The sequence below is a fragment of the Rana temporaria genome, chromosome 9, assembly GCF_905171775.1.
Source record: "Rana temporaria chromosome 9, aRanTem1.1, whole genome shotgun sequence".
NCBI lineage: Eukaryota > Metazoa > Chordata > Amphibia > Anura > Ranidae > Rana > Rana temporaria.
The window spans coordinates 72,531,202-72,551,680 of record NC_053497.1 but is presented as its reverse complement, the minus strand read 5'-3'; the positions used below and the strand labels follow the sequence as shown (position 1 = coordinate 72,551,680).

Sequence of the window (20,479 nt, the reverse complement as noted above, 5' to 3'; positions counted from 1 at the left end):
CGCCTGCAAAGCGACCCAGTGTGAAAGGGGTCTCATGGATTTTTCTTAATCTGGATTTTTTAAGGTTCAACCCCACCTATAATTAATGTTTATTTTTAATCGTCTTTATTGAAATTTAAGGCAAAAAGGTAAACTTTAATAGTTTAGAGAATGCAAAATTTGCAGATTTTATTTAGAGTACAGTAGTTTACTGACCTAGAGTATTTTTTGTTATTCACTAATCTTAAATTACCAGGTATATAAAAACAAACAGTACATAATAAGCACATTTTCAGTAATGTCCTTTATCTAAGATTTTTGTTACCTAAAGCGTTCTTTAAAATGCCCTAACATTTTTCTGATGATGTGCACAACAAACCTTAATATTATAAAACGTGTTTCCATGTGCTGCATTGCAGTATCTTTTAGCCTTACCAGCACAGAAAGCTGCTGCTACACTACTGTAGCTGAAAATGTAAAAGACAAAAAAGACAGCTAGAAAAAGCTCAGGTTTCCATTTACTGACAGCCTTAAAATTAAAAATATATTTCTCTACGTTACTTGTCTATCAATGACTTGTTGCTGCTATTATGTATTTGATTTTGTGCAGCACTTTCTATATTAAATCAACAAAAAGCATGTCCATATTTTATTATATATATATATTTAGCAAAAACATCATCTGCTTACAACTTTTATAATTTAGTAATTCGTCTGTGCTGATCTTTCATTATACTCTGCACAACAGCTGAAACTTAGAATCATGTGACATTTAAAAGATGCAATGCAATGAAATGCAAATTAGGGTGCAAAGAACCACAGATTAAGAAATGAAAACAATAAAAAGTAGCCGTAGACTTGGAGGCACACTGGTTGGGCCCTCTATGTAAGAAAACTGAAAAAAATAAAAAATAAATACACTTATGTGTAAATTGTATTCCATGTGATCATTGTGTGAGCACAAGGATTGTCTATGTTAATGCATAAAACAACTGATGACAACTGTCATTATTATAGCTATGGCAACAATTGGAAACATGTATTAAGTACCAATTATACACAGAACTCCAGCCAAAAATCGAATAAAAATAAATAGCCCATTAACCTCCCTGGCAGTATGATTCTTTCAGAAAAAAGGTGCTGAAAGCGGTACCATTATTTGCAAGGAAATTTGGCGTTTTATACTGTAGGCCTGTAATTTTTAGGAATAACTCACTTAAATCTGACCAAACAAGAGTCTTGTAGGCATCCCGGGTATGAATTTTTTTTAAAACAAAATTATAATATAATAAATAATTATAAATAATTATAACAAATAATAATATAATTATAATAACAATTATTCAATAATGTAATCAACTCAAAATCACTGAAATTTGCTCAGTTGCAGAATTGTCGCTGTCATTACTTTTACATTTTTTTATGACGAATTTCCCCACAAATCGCTATCGCACAATTCTGCAAGTGATTATAATTTATTATCGCTGTTTTCTAGCTGCTCTAAAACCATTTTTGACATAAAAAGACACTTTTGGTTGCTATGGACTATCTACAGTTTGCAGGGAGAAAGAACAGTTTTTATTATATAAAAGAACATGTAGGGCACTGGGCAGACCACTAGGGACAAGGGGGGGTGTGTAATTTTTACATACAGTACTGTAATCTATAAGATTACAGTATACTGTGTGTATTGTGTTTGTTTACGTTTTTGAATTTGGCGCCGTTCTCCGCTCCCGTGCATCGTAACGTCGCAGGGAACAGAGATCGACGGCACAGGAGGACGCTGTGTGAATCGAGCGAGGACCCGCTCGCTCACACAGCGTGGTGGCATCGCTGGATCCAGGGACAAGGTAAGTAAACACTGTCTGTGGATCCAGCGAGGCAAGCCCGAGTCTGACTCGGGGTTACCGATCCTAGCACAAAAATTTAACCCCGAGTCAGACTCGGGAATATTGCCAGGGGGGTTAAAAGATAAAATTAAATCTGCTTTTACTGCAGTTTTCACCATCAATCCAGAGGTATCCATAGCAGCTTTTTCATTTTCTGCCCCTAGATGTTCTTGGTCTGATGGTCTGCATCACTCAACCAACTTTCTTGGAATCTGGGACCTGCCTCAGCCTGTCACTGCACAGTGAAAGAAGTAGCAGTAAATTAATGAGCTTATCTCTTGTTCGCTCTGCTTTCTCCTACTATCAGTATGCTTCTTGTCAGCATGGGAACTCAAGCCCTGTACACACGCTCGGTTTTCTCGGCAAGAACCATCAAGAAAACTGCTGGCAGAGCTTTCTTGCCGAGTATTTTCTCGTCGAGATTCCTGACAAGAAACCCGAGCGTCTGTATACTTACCTGTCACCGCGGAAACCCTGCGCATGCTCGAAATGACTTTGATGCATGCGCTGTAACTTCCACGGCATAGGTAGGGTGAAGCAAGATGGCGGCGACGGCATCAAATGTGACGAGTGCATGCTTGGCGTACGTGATGACGTCACCGCGTTCTTGCCTTTCAAAAGAACTGCGTTTGTTTTGAAAGGAGTGTGTGTACAGTCGGGCGGCAAGAGATTCTTGCCAAGAATCTCGTCAGGAAAAATTACTTTTTTTTCCTGACGAGATTCTGGCCCGTGTGTACGAGGCTTCGGATTAAATTCAGATACTTAGACTGCTTGCATTGAACACATGATTAATGATACATTAATAAATACAGAGCTGCACTAATGTGAGGCTTTTATTGTAAATCTTCCAACAGTTTAGCTTTCGCTCGCTTAAATAAATATCATGTGCCAGATAGAAGTGAACATAATAGAAACGTGTATACAGTAGATGTAGAGGTCAAGCAAAAACAGTATCTCTTTTTCATGTAAAACTACACTACAAATGCTTAGAAAAAATAAGTAAAGGTAAATAAAGAAGCTCTCTGCTCTGTAGCTCTGCAGTGTTATCGTTGTTATGACAATGGAAGAGAATGTGAGAGGTTTTAAAGTACAACACCAGGAATTTCAAAAGTACTACTATTGCAATGAGCCCCCCCCCCACAATGCAAGAGTTAAAGTGGAGTTCCAGGCTGTTTATGTTTATTAAGAGTCAGCAGCTACAAAAAGTGTAGCTGCTGACATTTAATAAACAGACACTTACCTGTTCCACGGTCTAGCGAAGCGGCCGCCCGGAGCTCCTCTCTGCCGACGCCTCCATTGCCACTCTGGGCACCCGGCCGTGACAGCTTTCGGCTTCACGGCTGGGCACGCACTGCACATGCACAAGTCGCGCTGCGCCATCGGAGTGGAAAAGCGATCTTCTGGGACCTGTCATATGTATGCAAAGAAAGCTTGACAAGATTCTCGACAAGCCTGACAAGAAACTCGTCGAGGAAAACAACGTTTCATTTACAACGAGATTCTCGGTCGTGTGTACGAGGCCTAAGGGGGCTCAATGGAAATTGCACCCAAAAATCGGTAAAAGTAGTACAGGAACTACTTATGGAAATCAGTGTGGCGATTTTGTCAAATCGCATGCAAAATCGCATCAATGTGAACCAGGGCTAAAGAAAATTAGTAGAGATTGCTGGAGCAAATTGTAAGGGTAGCACTACCCCCGTAGGAGCTGCTGGTTTAGATTTTGGGTGTTGCACGTTACCTCTAAGTTCGTTGTCTAGGGAAGAAAGTCTGTAGAAATTACAATGTCCACACAAGATGTAAAACCTTCAACTGTAGGCTTTATTTTTGCTGCATAGAACTTGTGAAGGAAGTAGAGAGTATAGAGAGAAGGGGGAGGTTCAGGTATGCAGTACAGAATGCACACAAGTATTCAAAGTTCCAGTATTCGCAGCTCACTACTGAGTGGGTATTGCTCACCCGGATAGAGCCCTCTCACATGGCCTAGCAGCCGGAGTGATGCACGGACAGTATAGAAACAATCTCTGCCACAGACCGTATGAGAACACAGAATGGATAGTCAGGAATCCTCTGCCACAGAATTGAATTCCTGACTTACAGCCAAAGAGCCTTTAAGCCAATCCAGCGGACTGTAAGACAAATTTGCGTAGCAGATCCCTTTTCCTCAACAAGGTTACCAGGCCTATTCCAAGACATCATCTTGCCTTGCTTGTCTCCGCCAGGGCAGGTCCTCCCCCAGTTTCCTTCGCTAAGAAGCTTCCCCCACTTTGATGGACAGCTTGGGATACCCTGTAGAACCATAGGCCCCAGACAGCATAGCTGGGCCTACTCGACAAGAACACAGCCTCAGACCAACGTGGGCCCGAGACTGAAATCACACACACCCACCTCGCGCCAGGAGGGCCACGAGGCGAAAGACCCCTAAAAATGGCGTCTGACGCTTAAATACCCCCTCCCAGCATGCACAACGGGGCACCACTCCCACTGGGCTGCTGCCGAGAGGGGTCACCTAACACACTATGGTTTGCTTGAGTTCCAACACGGGCCTGAAGTGGTAACGTCACCTACAGGCAACAAGGGAAAACTTCTACCAAGCACAACCATAGCCAGAACAGAGGCTAATTTAAATAGAATTAACAGATTCTGAGCCCAACTATTGGCTCAGACACCCCTAAATTTACAATAGCGCCCAACTCGTTGGGAGACCAGCGCTACATAAGGTACATATTACAACCTAATCCTCATCCTGTAGGGTTAATGTGAGAGTGTGTGGGGGGGGGGTGTATGTTGAAAATAGGCCACTGCAAGGGTAGATTTATTTTTATTCCTGGAGTTCGGTTTTAAGGCAGGAAATAGGTCAAGCATTGCTCAACGGGTGGGCCTGGGAATTTTTGACTTGTAAAATACTGTATGGATTCTCATTCTTCAGGGAAAAGGCAGCAGGATGATATTGAAGGCAGTAAGGAATTGGTTGTCAAACACAAAAAATGGCAGAGGATATTTGACTTCCTGCAAAAATGTTTTTTTTTTTACTTTCTACTATAATATGAAAAATAGCTACAATGTACCGCTGTATTTGATCAAATAGACTGGATGGAGCACTGAAACTAACCAAGGATTCATCTCTTTCGCATACCTGAGAAAAACAGATTTCCCTTCTAAAGCCAGAGGAGCAGATTTAGTGAAATGTCAAAATGGACAATAGGAGGAAAATGTTATGAAATGCTGAAATGTCGGCAAGTTTTATAAAGTGCAGCCAAATGGAGGGTTTAAGAAATGAGAGGCATAAGTAAGCTTGCTGCCGACAATATGGAAAGCTTGAAGAGCCCCAAAGTGATAATAAAATTTCAGATGCAGGAGAGCTGAGCATGGACAGGTTGGAAACAGATTGTACAAAGAGCAGCAGGCATTCTTTAGCTCAGAGCTCATATTTTGTGTTTGACTTAAGCAGGACCAGTCAATACTTTATTTTCCCATGAATGATTACAATCAATTTGTCATGTATAGCATTTATATTATGAAATCACACTGCATTGCATGGCTTGAAGCAATAGACAATGGACAAAGTGTAGGGTGATACCTCATTTGAACTGACAGCTTAGTGCTTGAAATGTATTTTCATGTTTTATTTTGATTAGTGTGTCAGATTAATTGATGGACAGAACGGGTTCATCACATTGCAGTTCTAGCTGGTACCTGATTGTTCCATGAACTGGGTCAGATTCATGAAAATTGGAGAGATGGGGGCACTTTGCAAGGAAATATGTCCCAGAGCTTAGTAATTGTGACATCATTTTTGTCAGGTCTGCCAAGGAGATACAACCGTTCCTTTCGCTTTCCTGACCAGTAGTCTTGTTATCCCGGTATCAGGTGGAGGGACGGTTGAGATCCTGCAGCCAGAATATAAGGAACCGCAATGGATGGTGCAAACAGCCAAACCAAAACCCCCAGCAACGACTCACGGTTAGTAGAGGCTGAAGACAGGAACCCAGGTCCAAGGGATAATCCAAGTATTGCAGTCAAGAATGAGCCAGGCGGGGTCGGCAATGAGATAAGCAAAGTCCAAGGGATAATCTAAGTATCGAAGTCAAGAACGAGCAAGGCGTGGTCGGCAATGAGATAAGCAAAGTCCAAGGGATAATCCAAGTATCGCAGTCAAGAACGAGCCAGGCGGGGTCGGCAATGAGATAAGCAAAGTCCAAGGGATAATCCAAGTATCGCAGTCAAGAATGAGCAAGGCTGGAGTGGGCAAAGAGATAAGCAAAGTCCAAGGGATAATCCAAGTATCGCAGTCAAGAATGAGCCAGGCGGGGTCGGCAATGAGATAAGCAAAGTCCAAGGGATAATCCAAGTATCAAAGTCAAGAACGGGCCAAGTCAGTAACCAAAACAAATAGCATCTATAAACAGGAACCTATGCTAGGGCATGGGGGAAATGGAGATGTATAGGGTCGCTGATTAGATAACTACAAACAGCTGATCCCAGGGAGGAGCCAACATCAAACACATAAAGCAGAAAATAACCAGGATTCAAACATATAACAAGTTCCCTGGTGGTTCAGGACATTTGAAAACAGTCTGTGAACATCAGGTCCCAGGATCAAATCTTGGACACAGCATGACAATTTTACTTTACAAAGAAGACCAATCACATGCAAAGAAATGAAAGAAAACAGACATTTTGCTTGTACATGATTGGATGATGGAAGCCAGCAAAGCTTCACTTCATAAGCTAAATTCTGTTGCAAAATGAACAGTCTATAGTAAATCAACCCCAAGGAATCAGACTGGTTGTTACTGTTCCATTGTTTACAGTAAATTGAGCCCAGCGCTTGGGTGGCCTTGAAATGCAGAGTTCCCCCCCAATCCAGATGACATCACTTCTGTTCTTCTCCTCATCCCACAAGAAGCTCTCCACCATCTTGTTCTTTTTCCACTTCCTTATCTAAGCTGTCATCTAGCCAGATGTCCAGACTTTCCAGGCTGTAAGTTGTAGGAAGAGTCTCTCCATCCCAGATGCATGAGCTGACCGCTCACGGATTACATTCAAAAAGTGCCATCTCTTCTCATGTGAGTTACTAATTTACAAGTATTTCTCATTACTATTAAAGAGGAAGTAAAAATTAAAATGACAACCTGCAAGACAAAGGCATAATGAGCTAGTATGCATAGCATACTATCTCATTATGAATTACTTACCTGAGATCGAAGCCCCCGCAGCGGCCCTCGTTTGCTATCTCTGACACCTGGAGTGACTTTCAGGTATCACTGCTCTGGCTCTGTGGCTGGCTGGAGCATGCATGCATGCGTGAGCCGCCACTAACGGCATGATGGCGTTAGTAGCGGCACGCTCAGTGCACTTGCACCCGATGTCTACGGCGCATTCGCCGTAGACATCCGTGCTGTAATGTTTTGTAAATATCTCCTAGACCGTGCAGGTCTGGGAGATATTTATTGAACCTACACGTAAGCCTTAATGTAGGCTTACCTGTAGGTTAAAGTGGTTGTAAAGGGTTACAACCACTTTAAGGCTGCAGTTAGTTTGGTGCCCCCTCTTGGTCCTGCAGGTGTTTCCATCCAACCAGTACTCCTCCTGGTCTGAGGTTCCCTGTTGTTATGAGACTGCCCATTAGAAGGCCTTACTATGCGATGAGTCTAATTTTAACTGTCACAATGTGAGTTGTCATTTGTCTTTCTACCACAATAAATTTGTTAATATACTACACTCAGATTTCGTGCTACTGTTCTTCTTAACTGTTCCATTGTTGCCAACGATTTTGAATTTTCATGAGCAGTCTGTTTTTGTGATTTGGCCTAGAAATTCTATCTTTGAAAACCTTTTTTTCTTTGGCTTTTTGAATCACTTTTCATTAGGAAGTATTTTACATTTGAAAGGGCTTTGTATATTGACATCTAGAGGACAGATAGCTTTTTCCATGTTACAGCACATCTAGAAATAACTTTACAAGTCTGCATAAGTACATCTCCGGCACATAACAAAACAAATGTAGTGTGGACATTTTCAAAAATACTTTAAGTTTTATTAATAAATAGCAGTCTGTGACTGTGCCTAGACTTACAGGTGCAATCTGGGAAAATTATGTCATCAGTCACCTGCAGACCGAGGGAAGCATTTCCTCAATCTTCACTCCCCTAGTCATCACTCACTAGAATTGTAATTTTGTGGCTTTCTGGCAAATCACAAGTGGCTGTATAGCCATTTTTTTTATTTTGGATAGATTTTGGAAGGATTAACCTCCCTGCGAGTTTTTTTTGCTGTCCTTTACTTATTGGAAGAGATTTTCCTTCACTTCCTGTCCGGGAGATGCAACAGGAACTGTTAGGATTTGTCTTCAAAGAAAGCATAATTCCTCTTTTATGCCGTGTACACACGGTCAGAATTTCCGACAACAAATGTTCGATATGAGCTTGTTGTTGAAAAATCCGACCGTGTGTATGCTCCATCGGACATTTGCTGTCGAAATTTCCTGACAACAAATGTTTGAGAGCTGGTTCTCAATTTCGACAAAAGTTCTTGTCGGAAATTCTGATCATATGTACCCAATTCCGATGCACAAAAATCCTACGCATGCTCGGAATCAATTCGACGCATGCTTGGAATCATTGAACTTAATTTTTCCCGGCACACCGTAGTGTTGTACGCGACTGCGTTCTTGACGTTCGGAATTTTACGACAATATTTGTGTGACCATGTGTATGCAAGACAAGTTTGAGCGAACAATCCGTCTGAAAAAAATCCATGGTTTTGATGATGGAATTTCTGTTTCAATATTTTTATTGAGAATTTTAGAAAACATAACACTTACAATTAATGTTGTAATAATACAGATGTACAGATATTAATAATTATTGCTTATTAATCATGAAAAGAAAAATGAGAGACAAAAACAAAAAACAAACATATTTTAAACATTAAGTGAGTTCGAATGAGGATATCTGTATTATAAAGTAGTTTGGCCATATAGACCAATGTAAGAAATCGAACATTCCTAATAAAATGTAAGAAAAGACAACATATATTATTAGCATAGAACAGAGAAAAAGAAGGAGGAGGAAGGAAAAAGGGAAGCAAGAAAGGGAAGGGAGGGTGGGTCAGGAAAACGGCAAGAGTGCTCTCCAATTTAGTATAGATCATAAACTCCAAAAGATCACAGATGAATTTAAGTATTTATATTATAATTAATCCAGGGTTCCCATACAGTTTCAAACCAATCAATTTTATCCTCCTTGAGAGCAGATAACCTTTCATTAATCATAATCATGATGATGATGGAATTTCTGATCGTGTGTACGCGGCATTAGACTATTTTCTCTATTGTAGCATTTCCTCTAACCTCTTGTTCTAGCGAGAACTGTAAAATGTTGGATTTCCCATCACTTTCTGTCTCCATGACATTGGTCACCAGGACAGACAGAGAAGGTGAGTCTACCCATTGGGGACACAAACAAAAAAAACTGTAACAGGAGTTTCAACCCTTTACTCACTTTATCCAAAACTAGAAAAGGGTTCTGCCTTCTAAAGTGATTGTAAAGGTTTTTTTGTTTCATTGAAATAAAGAAGATGCTTTACCTACCTGCCCTGTGCTGTATCTTACCTCTTCTTCTGGAGTTCCCCACCAGGAGCGTCACCCATACCTGGCAGTTCTCAAGCCGCAAATAAAGTTGATGTGAACATAGTAGATGACTTTATACGCTTGTTTTCCTCAGTCAGTGTCTGGATAAAACAGAAGGTGTGGCTAGTTTAAAGCGGGGGTTCTCCCTAAATTATTATTATTTCTTTTCTAGCATGTCATTCAGCATAGTAGCGTGAGCTACAGTATGCCTTTATATTTTTTTTTTGCGCCGTACTCACTGTTTAATCGGGTTGTAAAGTTTCAGGGGAATGGGCGTTCCTATGCAAAGGGCTCGTGATTGACGGCCGGCTATGGCACGTCACGCTTCACGGAAATAGCCGAAATAGGTGTTTGCCCTTCACGGCGCCTGCGCAGTCAGCTCCGATGTCTGTGCGCAGGCGCCGTATAGCGCCGGGAAGAGCCGAGACCTACTCCGGCTATCTTCGGGGAGCGTGACGCGCCATAGCCGGCCGTCAATCAACTTCCCTCTGGATAGGAACGCCCATTCCCCACGGGGAGTCTGAATCTTCACTGTAGGATTAAACAGTGAGTACGGGGCAAAAAAAAATAAATAAAGGCATACTGTAGCTCGCGCTACTATGCTGAATGACATGGTAAAATGTTGTTACTGAAAGTGAACCACCGCTTTAAAGAAAGCTTGTGCCAAAAGAAACATGGAGTCTACCATTGCTGATTTTAGTGACGCAGAACTGCTAACTTCATTATATACATTGAAGTCAGAACTGAAATGCATGATGAATTTTTGCACATCGGCGACCCAAAAAAAAGGAACCCATTCAATTGGCATCACAGCCAGGCAACTGGCATTCTGAGACACAGGAAAGAGGGCAATGGTAGCTTGCATGTCACTTTTAGCACAACTTTTTTTTTACACAAAAATATTCCCAGATCTTGATGAGTAAACCCTTGATGAGTAAAACCAGCAGCTACCACTTCTTTAAAGCCTAAGTTTTTATAAAAAAAAAAAAAAAAAGGAGAAATCAATACAAGGGACATGAATTTTATTTGGATGTGTCCATTGTGCTGCTGGCACAAGGGACTCATAAAGAGGGCCTGACCGTGTCTTCACTTTCTGCCCAGCTCCTGCATTCATAGGAGCTGGTATTACAGCTTATATGAATTGAATGTGATCTATGAATGAAAGGGGTGGACCTTTCAATCATACACCTGACCTCCATTCATGTTTCTCTTATAGAAGATGTAGTACAACTTCTATGAATGGAGGAGCTTGGTGGAAAGGGCGGGCATAGTTGAGCACACTCTGTCACAGCTCTCTCTGTTCTTATAACCTCTGCCACCCCAGAATATTATAGGGGGATGGGAAGGGGTCGGAGGATAATGATTTCAAGGAATGCAGATGTCAGCAGAACAAGGAACACATTGGAATAATAGTAAGTTATAGTATGTCCCTTGTCCTAATTTTTTTTGTCTGAACTTTAATATCACCAATACATAGTTGGTAACGTTGTGTAGGTGTGTGTATAAAAATCATTACCCATTTCCCCGTACAGTATATTGTTTTCGCTAAGATGCCCGTCCAAGAGTCTTTTAAAACTATCTATACTTCCTGCTGAATAAAATACATTTTACAGTGCACATAATACAGCCACGATGATATCTTCAGTAGCCTTTTTAGTATATTTTCACAGCTGTGACAACTATCTAGGGTACAAATGGGAGTCTGTAGGAAGGGTTGATTTTTTTTTATAAAGCTGTTTGAAATACATCTGTTCTATTTTTTTTTTTTCTAAATCTTGGTGAGTTTGGTGTCCGAAGTATATTTATAAGATACTGATTCTGAAGTTTTTCCATTAGTTAACATGTTGGTAAAAAATGAACAGCTGGCGCCCTCTATGTTTGAAATAAAGCAAAGCAACACCAAATATGACATTATAAAGCCAATATTTGTGTTTTATATTCCAGGGTTTTATTTTTTCCTGATAAAACTCAAAAGTTGTGCAAAATAGACTATCATCTACTATCATCCTTATCAATACACAAACATCTGTCTACAATGTTCCTGATCATTCAATTGAAATGAAATTTTATTTGTTTTTAACAGTGTATGAAGTATACTAGAAATGCTTCTTCAATTTGTATGGGGACAAGTGACACTGTCATTGTTTGTGTTTGGGGAAAGATGTGACATCTGTAAAATATATCACATTTTGAAAAGGGTGATATTAATTACTTAATGATGTCAAAAAAAGTAAATGCATCTGCTTTTGACTTGTGCTAAAGTAAATAAGTGGTCTGCTTTTTACACTGTTGTTTATGCACTACAAGGAATAACACAACCCTGTGTAATATATGTGAATATTATGGACATTTTATAGGCATTTATAGTTTGGGGTTGCTTTATTGCAGCAAATGTTCAATTAGCAGTAGCATATCTGCTTGGTATAGGCTGGTATGAGTTTAATATTGTTGTCGCTCTTTGTTAAAATACAATTTGTATTTCTTTTAAAGAAAAAAAGTTACCGCTCCAGGCGGATTGTGTTAGGATGATCAGTATGGTCTCAGAAGATCAAGGGTGCTGGCAATGCACAAGGCAACAAATGGAAAAAGAAAATATGGACAGCCGCACTCCAAAAAACCTTGATTGTTGTCTTTATTTAAAAAAAAGGAAAAATGCACTACAAGTCACAGCACACAACACGGGAGTAAAACAGCTGACGCGTTTCGCACTATAAATTAGTGCTTAATCATAGCTTATTTCTTCTGTATTTCTTTTAAAAATGCACTTGCAGACAACATGCTAAATCATGCCTGTCAGACTTTGACTGTCCTATTTCCAAGTTTAACTGAATGACAATGCAATATTTATTAATTTAATCAGTGCACCCACTATGTATGCTTATATTATCATTATAAGTGCACACATATAAGCAATATATAAGTGATAATGCCCATTGAACCATAGATAAAATAAGATAGAATGTAACCCAAGGTAAGGGTTAAAGCTGGCCATACATGAATAGAAATGTGGCCTGTTCAAAAGTGACCATAACTGTAGGGGTAGAATTCTTCCTCCTGAACACCAGTGTAAGGGGCATTTTCCCATTGACCCCCCCCCAATGAATTGGGTATAGTAAGGGTTCCCCCGAAACCTAAAACTTATTTTAAGGGGTTTCTCTGGGATGAAAAGGTTGAGAAAGGTTTCTATAAAGCATAAAGGTTGTTGCTGGGCCACCTGGACACCCACCAGATATAGACACCCTCCTGATCAGGTTTTCTTCTGAATAATTTGGCTCTGGATTGAACAGTTTATGGCCAGCGTGTAAGCAAAAAAGACTGTTGGGCAGATCCACGTAGCGCGGCGCATCTTCCCGCCGGGCGTAGCGTATCTAAGATACACTACACCGCCGTAACTTATATTTTTTTTCAAATCCACAAAGAATGCGCAATAAAAAACGATGTGACGGGGGCGTGTTTTATGTAAATATGTTGTCCGTGGGGGTATCCCAGTGCACATGATCGAAATTAAACCGGAACAAGCCAATGCTTCCGACGGTGACGTCATTATACGCAAATCCCTATTCGCGAAAGGACTTACGCAAACAACGTAAAAAATTCAAATTTCGACGCGGGAACAACGGCCATACTTAACATTGAGTACGCCACCATATAGCAGCTTTAACTATATGCCGGAAAAAGCCGAACGCAAACAACGTAAAAAAATGCGCCGGCCGGACGCACGTTCGTGGATCGCCATAACTAGCTAATTTGCATACTCGACGCGGAATTCGACGGAAACGCCACATAGCGGCCGGCGGAAAAAATGCACCTAAGATCCGACGGCGTACTAAGACGTACGCCTGTCGAATCGATCCCAGATGCCGTTGTATCTTGTTTTGTAGATACAATTTTAAATTACGCAGGCGTATCAATAGATACGCCGGCGTAATTCTTTTGTGGATCTGCCCCTGTATGCATAGCAGGTATAAACCAAAGCATCCATAATGCAGTAGATTATATTTATTAATGTACTAGTTTAATATTATGCGCAGAAAGCTCCTCCTTGATATGGCGGTCAGCTTGGATCCCAAAACAATTCTCAGGACCTCATTTCTTCACCTGCTCTAAATGCCTCTTTTATATTACATGTATCACCACTGTATGTGCACTGCGTTTTTAAATAACGATCAGCAAGAGGGAGAGAGGATAAATTGCAAGCTGAGCTTAGGTTCTTAAGCGAATGAAAATCTGTGTTTTGTGTATTTTGCTTGGAGCTCAAAGGTTTCTTGTTAGATAATAGTACAAAAATGGTAATAAAACTGATAATACTTGTATGTAATTGTGATAGGGATGGAGGAAGTTACCCCTTTGGTTCCTGCTTAATTTAAAGTCCCAAAAACTCCCTTTTCTCTTTTATACTTGTATGTAATGTTTCCATAAGTGAAAGTTAACTAAGAAACAATGAAAATATTCTATGTTAGTTTAAAAAAAAAAAATCAGAAGAGAATCTTGGCATGAAAGCATTGGTCGTATTTGCAGATAGCAGTTTGCAGTTCCCAGCTTGCCTTCTGCAGCGTGGTTGTTTCATTCATTTATTCTCTCTCTGCTAGACATAATGACACCTACAGACTCTGGCTGCAAACTGTCCTCGTGTCTGTCTCTCCAGCAGCCAAATCTTCTGCTTATTTTAATAAATACGATTTGTGGTTGGCTTTGGAAGATTATGACTCATTGTACATTGAATATTTCACACAATGGGCTAGATTCAGATAAAGATCTGCTCACCTATCTCATTTACGTTACGCCGCCGCAAGTTTTTCAGGTAAGTGCTTTATTCACAAAGCACTTGCCTGTAAAGTTGCGGCGGTGTATCGTAAATCCCCCGGCGGAATTCAAATTCGGCGGGTAGGGGGCGTGTATCATTTAAATGAAGCGTGCCCCCGCGCCGACCGAACTGCGCATGCACCTTTACCAAAAAAATCCCAGAGTGCATTGCTCTAAATGACGTCGCAAGGACGTCATTGGTTTCGACGGGAACGTAAACTACGTCCATCCGTATTCGCGAACGACTTATTCAAACGACGTAAAATTTCAAAGCTCGGCGCGGGAACGACGCCCATACTTAACATTAGCTACGCCTCATATAGCAGGGGTAACTATACGCCGGAAAAAGCCGAATGCAAACGAGATACGCCGTCGTATCTTCTTTCTGAATCCGGGCCACTATGTACATTGCGGTATTCCGATGAAAGCTTTGGCTATTGTTACTGGGACCAGGATGGGATGACGTATTTTGGGCAACTTTGTGCTTTTTTTAAAATATGCTTGGAATAGAACTGTTTAAGTTTATGGATGGAGTGATCATGGAAATGTAACACTAGTGTAATGACAATAATTATCGCTATCCTTTTAAAAATGTGAATTATACAGTTGCTATTAGATTTTCATGAGCGTTCTTTGATGTTGGCAGTAAAAATAGAAATGAAAATAAAAATATGCTATTGGGTTAGATTATAAAACTAGATAAGCGAATGATTCTGTTGAATTGTTATGTTATTACTGTATATTGCATTTTGTTCTCTGTCCAAATTTCATAAAACCACTCCACCTCTCTATGCAAAACCAAACCCTGCCACTGTGGAACTAAACCCACCAATTTAACTGTTTCCCAAAACAGTCCCATTCAAGCTGTGAATGATAACTGACACCGTTTGCCAGTGTGCTTATGTCAGCTTTTAACTGAACTGTCATCAAATGGCTGGTGTCAGAGCTGATCGTGTGTACAGCACCATGGCAACAGCAGATCAAAAAGAGGCTACGATGGTTGCTTTCTTGGCTGTAAAGGATAGAAGGGTTTAGTTCTACTTTAACCATTTAATTCCAGAACCTCTCCTGAGTTCTGGGACTGGACTGTGAGTTCAGGACCAGTGGATAGAACAAAAGCCTAGAATGTTGTCCTCGTCTGTAACCCAAGGATGTCCAGCAGCACAGAAATTGCTTTGAGAAATATCCAAGGATCATGCACTTCAGTAATATCAATACCATAGCTAGATTTTAGGACCCAAAAGGTGTAATATTCCCTTCCGATTCTGAAATAGAATTAACCTAGCCCTGAATTTTATGTTAATCTGCCAAACCTTTTTTTTATTTTTTATTATTATCATTATTATTATTGTGTTATAGCTACTATTACTAAGAAATGTGATCAAAATATACTTTACGCATTTTGCTGTGGTGACTTCCATCTAGTATACTTATTCCTTGCTTTTGACGAACAAAACATAGCTGGATGTAGGATGTAGATTCTACTATTCTTCCTACTGTACGATTATTCTTCAGGTATATTTATTATCTCTGCTTTTGGATAAAACAAAACAGGGTTTCTATTAAAGAAGTTATTGGATCCCTCCAGTTATTTAATAGCAGCACTCAGATACCTGTTTGAACACTGTTACCATTTTGCATGTTTATATTAGAGTTGGCTAATTTATTTACTTATTGTTGTTCACGCCATGTTAAGTTAATTTAATTTCAATGTTTCTGTTTTAAGTGCATGCTTATTACATTTTATTCAATTTATTTATGTTGTTTACTTTCTCTCCTGATGCAGTTATTATTAGTTCTAAAACATTTTTTACTTGTGTCCCTGAGAGAAGTAACTGTCATATTTTAAAATGGACAGTTGGTATGATAAGCACAAAATTTAATGAATCACATTTTCTTTCTGGGCTGGGAAATTCCCACTTTCACAAGGCAAGATATTTTAATGATGGATATATTATATCTGTATACTATAGATACAGTGTATTTAACTAACTTACATAATGAAGCCTTCTAAGATACCTGTCACCTGTTTCAAAACTGGGCCAGCCTTCTGCTAGGAAAATTAATAAATAATAATAATTTATAGAAATGAGAGTCTCAAAAGGGTCCCTCCAAACACTCCAGATACTTATGGGACCAGTGCTCACTACCTAACTTCTGGTTCCTCTCTTAAGCCTAGTACATGCTAGTAGTTTTTTTTTTTCATTTAACCCAGCAGAGCTGAATAAAAAATAAGACAGTTTAGGAGCAGCTGACTGCAGTACACACTGGCTGAATGTCGGGCAGTTTCTATTAAACCAGACGATGCTGCCCAGCATTCATCCCGTGTGTACTAGACTTTAGCAATGGCAAAGAATTGGATTTGTGTGACTCAGAGGCACTAATTGGTTGTTCAGGCAGCTGCAGTCAAAGGGGTAGATCCTCGTACAACGGCGCATTAATGCGCCGGGCGTAGCGTATCTAAGATACACTACGCCGCTGTAACTTACTTTTTGTTTGTTTGAATCCTCAACGAATTTGCGCCGTAAGTTACGGCGGCGTAGTGCATCTGTTGCGGCGTAAGGACGCCAAATTCAAATAGAAGTGATGGGGGCGTGTTTTATGTTAATACGTCGTGACCCAACGTAAACAACGTTTTTTTTAAACTGCGCATGCGCCGTCCGTGGGTGTATCTCAGTGCGCATGCTCGAAATTTAACCGGACCAAGCCAATGCTTACGACGGCGACGGCATTCTACACAAATCCCTATTCGCGAACGACTTACGCAAACGACGTAAAAAATTCAAAATTGTACGCGGGAACGACAGCCATACTTAACATCGAGTACGCCTCTTAACAACAGCTTTAACTATACGCCGGAAAAAGCCGAACGCAAACGACGGAAAAAAATGCGCCGGGCCGACGTACGTTCGTGGATCGCCGTAACTAGCTAATTTGCATACTCGATGCGGATTTCGATGGGAACGCCACCTAGCGGCCGCCGAAAAATTGCATCTAAGATCCGATGGCGTACTAAGACGTACGCCTGTCGGATCGAACCCAGATGCCGTTATATCTTGTTTTGTGGATACAAAACAAAGATACGACGCAGGAAATTTAAAATTACGCCGGCGTATCAGTAGATACGCCGGCGTAATCCTTTTGTGGATCTACCCCATTATCTTCACACCACACAAGGCTGGTTGTTTTGTGAGGTAGTAGCTAGGGGGCCTATACCCAAGGCAGAGGTAAGTATTTAGTGAGGAGGTTTTTTTTTTGTAATGACAGTTTAAATAGACAGCCTCCTTCAGTATTTTTTTTTACCTAAGTTAACTTTTCCAGATCCCCTATGTACCAATATAGCATTAATGTACTTCTTTTGCAAAAATAAAACAGCTTTTGATTTATTCTACACACGCTTACCTCACTCTTTTCATGGCTGTTAAAAAACACGTATCTGTCTTATTCTTGTCTTTTATTATTTCCTGTCTTCTGCCTTACTTCCTGAACCGACTTTAGGTCATGACACAGGAATGAGTTGACCAGCGGAGGGTAGATGATGGAGGGTGTGTGCTAATGAGATCAGCTGGTCAACTCCTTCCTGTGTCATGACCTAAAGTCTGTCAGGAAGTAGGGCAGAAGTACTGTAATGGAGAAGTGTTTTTGAACAGCCTTGAAGAGAGTGAGGTAAGCGTGTGGAGAATAAATGGAAAGCTGTTTTATTTTTGCAAAATAAGTATATTAATGCTATATTAGTACATAGGGGAGCTGGACTTTAGAAAAAAAGAAGAACAAAGGGGAACTTAGCATTTAAGTCTGCTTTAAAGTGACTCTGTTGCCTGAAAAAAAAAATGTATGCAACATATGCCCTGCAAAAGATGGTTTATATGTACCTTTTTTTGGTGTGTGATGACCACTAAATAATCTTCATCTTCCAAAACAATTGTAGGTATGAATCACTGCACTCCAGGCTGCAGCAACTTTTCTTGTATCAGACAGCAGCAGGGGTTATCTTTGACATGTTTTGAGCTTTTTCTTGCCAAAACATGACAATGGCCCTTCTTGCTGTCTACAGGGAAAATTGCTACAGCCAGGAGTGTGGTGATTAATTTCCTTTTCTGACTGATTTGCTAAAGTGCAATGCGCTAGGTCAGCATCCAAGGATTTTGCAATAGGATGAGCCACTTACATTGATCAGTATACATCATCTTGTGACACCTGACAGGTACCTGGTGTTACATTTGGGTTGATTTACTAAAGCTGGAGAGTGAAAAATCTGGTGTAGCTCTGCATAGAAGCCGATCAGATTCTATTTTTTTTTCAAAGCTTAATTAAACAAGCTGAACTTAGAAGCTGATTGGCTATCATGCACAGCTGCACCAGGACTTGCACTCTCCAGTTTTAGTAAATCAACCCCACTGTGTTCCTTCCACTGGTTGCCATATCATTACTGTTGGTAGCCAGTAGGAGGAACGACAGAGTGTGGTTGGGGACCAGGCATCCAACATACTTAAAAGCATGTCATATGATGAAGATTCTTTGGTGGCCATAGCTCTTCAAGTAAAGATGGGGTAACCACCTGCTAGAGAGGTAAGTGTGATTCATCTTCTGCATGACGCCATTTAAAAAACTTTTTACAGATAACAGAGTCATTTTTAAACACATTTGATAACTTGGCCCAATCTTTCTTTTTTTGGCAGAAGGGACTTAGTGAGGCCCACAAAAAGATTACCATTACAATACACCTCAGTGATGCCATCTACAAACCACCACCATTATTGGCTGCTTTTCGAATGTCACTTAAGTTGGCAATTCATAAGTTCACCAATTTTCTGGGAAAAACACTCTCTTTCCAAATATTTATTGGCGTATAGCACTCACTTTTTTACCCTGAAAATAGAGGGTAAACTGTGCCTGCGTGTTATACGCAGGGGTCTGTGGAAAGTTTTTTTCCTGAAACTTTCCTCTTAAAGTTAGGGTGCGTGTTATACTCCTGTGCGTGTTATACGCCGATAAATATGGTACATTGACAACCAATCCCCCTTTTCAGAGCCTATACACAAATGGAAGGTTTGTGGCCATTTGTTAGCTGTCCATTAGCTTTTGGCTATAATAATCTGTCAACAATTATTTAAAATCTTTAACAGTTTTAAGCATTTACTTGTTCTGGAGATCAATTGAAACCATCAAAATGGCAGTTGATTAGCTTCTGGAAACAGGTAAATTATCAAAATCATGTAAAGCAGATTGTTGTAGTCCAATAAACTCCTTGTAATCGCGTTTTCAATTAATAGGTGTTGAAAACCTTCCAAAATTGCCAAGTACACTTCCAAACTTGCTGCTAAAATGTAATTTGAATACATGTTAGGGACAAAAAATGGCAGGTCCCTGTGCTGTTGTAGGTGACAGGTATGCTCTATATATACACACAGTATAAAACTCAGAAGTGCTGAACTATTTTGAGGATTACATGAATAAGTCGCTGAAGTGAAAAATATTAGGTTTTATTTTTATTATCAGTAGGCCTCATTTACCAAAGGTTCTAAAATAAGAACTGCATTGCCCACAACAACCAGACAGAATCTCCTCTTTATCTTCTAACCTTCTTTGGGAGAAAAAAAAGGACAAAACTTGATGGTTACTTTGGACAACAGGCAATTTTTATTTCAAACACTTTGATTAAGTCCCACTGTTGCTTCCTATGTAGTCGAAAAGTCTAAAAAGTATTTGCCGCCCATAGTGCCCAATTGGATTTCAGCTCTTATTTGTTAATGTGCAACAAATGTGTAACATGAGCACTTTACAACGAGGCACTTAGAGACAGCGCAAAAAACTCCTCTTATAGTTCCATTACATAAAGTGGTAATTTTTCCAGGCCCTTGCACCCCTCTTCTCTTTATCACTTGTCAAGGTTGATGTTTTCACTGGAAATAACGTAGCACTTTTTTTTTCTCTAAGAAGTGACTAGATTGTCATATTGAGCTCTAACTCCAGTTCATTTTGTTATGTGGTAACCACAGTTCTGGATGACGCCCCCCCTGGCACACAGGAGTACATTATGTTACGGCAAGATTCCATCCAGTCAGCGGATTTAAAGAAAAAAGAGTCCCCCTTTCGTGCTAAATGTCACGAAATCTTCTGCTGCCCTCTGAAGCAAGTGCACCATAAAGAAAACACAGAGCCGGAAGGTTTGTGCACT

General features: G+C 40.2%; 1 protein-coding gene across 4 annotated transcripts in view; it reads left to right on the top strand.

Annotated features, from left to right (window-relative positions):
* Positions 1-20,479, top strand: part of FGF13 (fibroblast growth factor 13) — a 497,159-nt gene that overhangs the window by 273,019 nt on the left and 203,661 nt on the right. For 3 of the 4 annotated variants that reach the window (XM_040323770.1, XM_040323769.1, XM_040323772.1), the window contains exon 3: positions 20,301-20,468. The exons of the other annotated variant lie outside the window; for it this stretch is intronic. In XM_040323770.1, the coding sequence (XP_040179704.1) occupies positions 20,301-20,468 (168 nt within the window). The remainder of the gene's footprint in view (positions 1-20,300; positions 20,469-20,479) is intronic. 4 annotated transcript variants of the gene reach the window in all.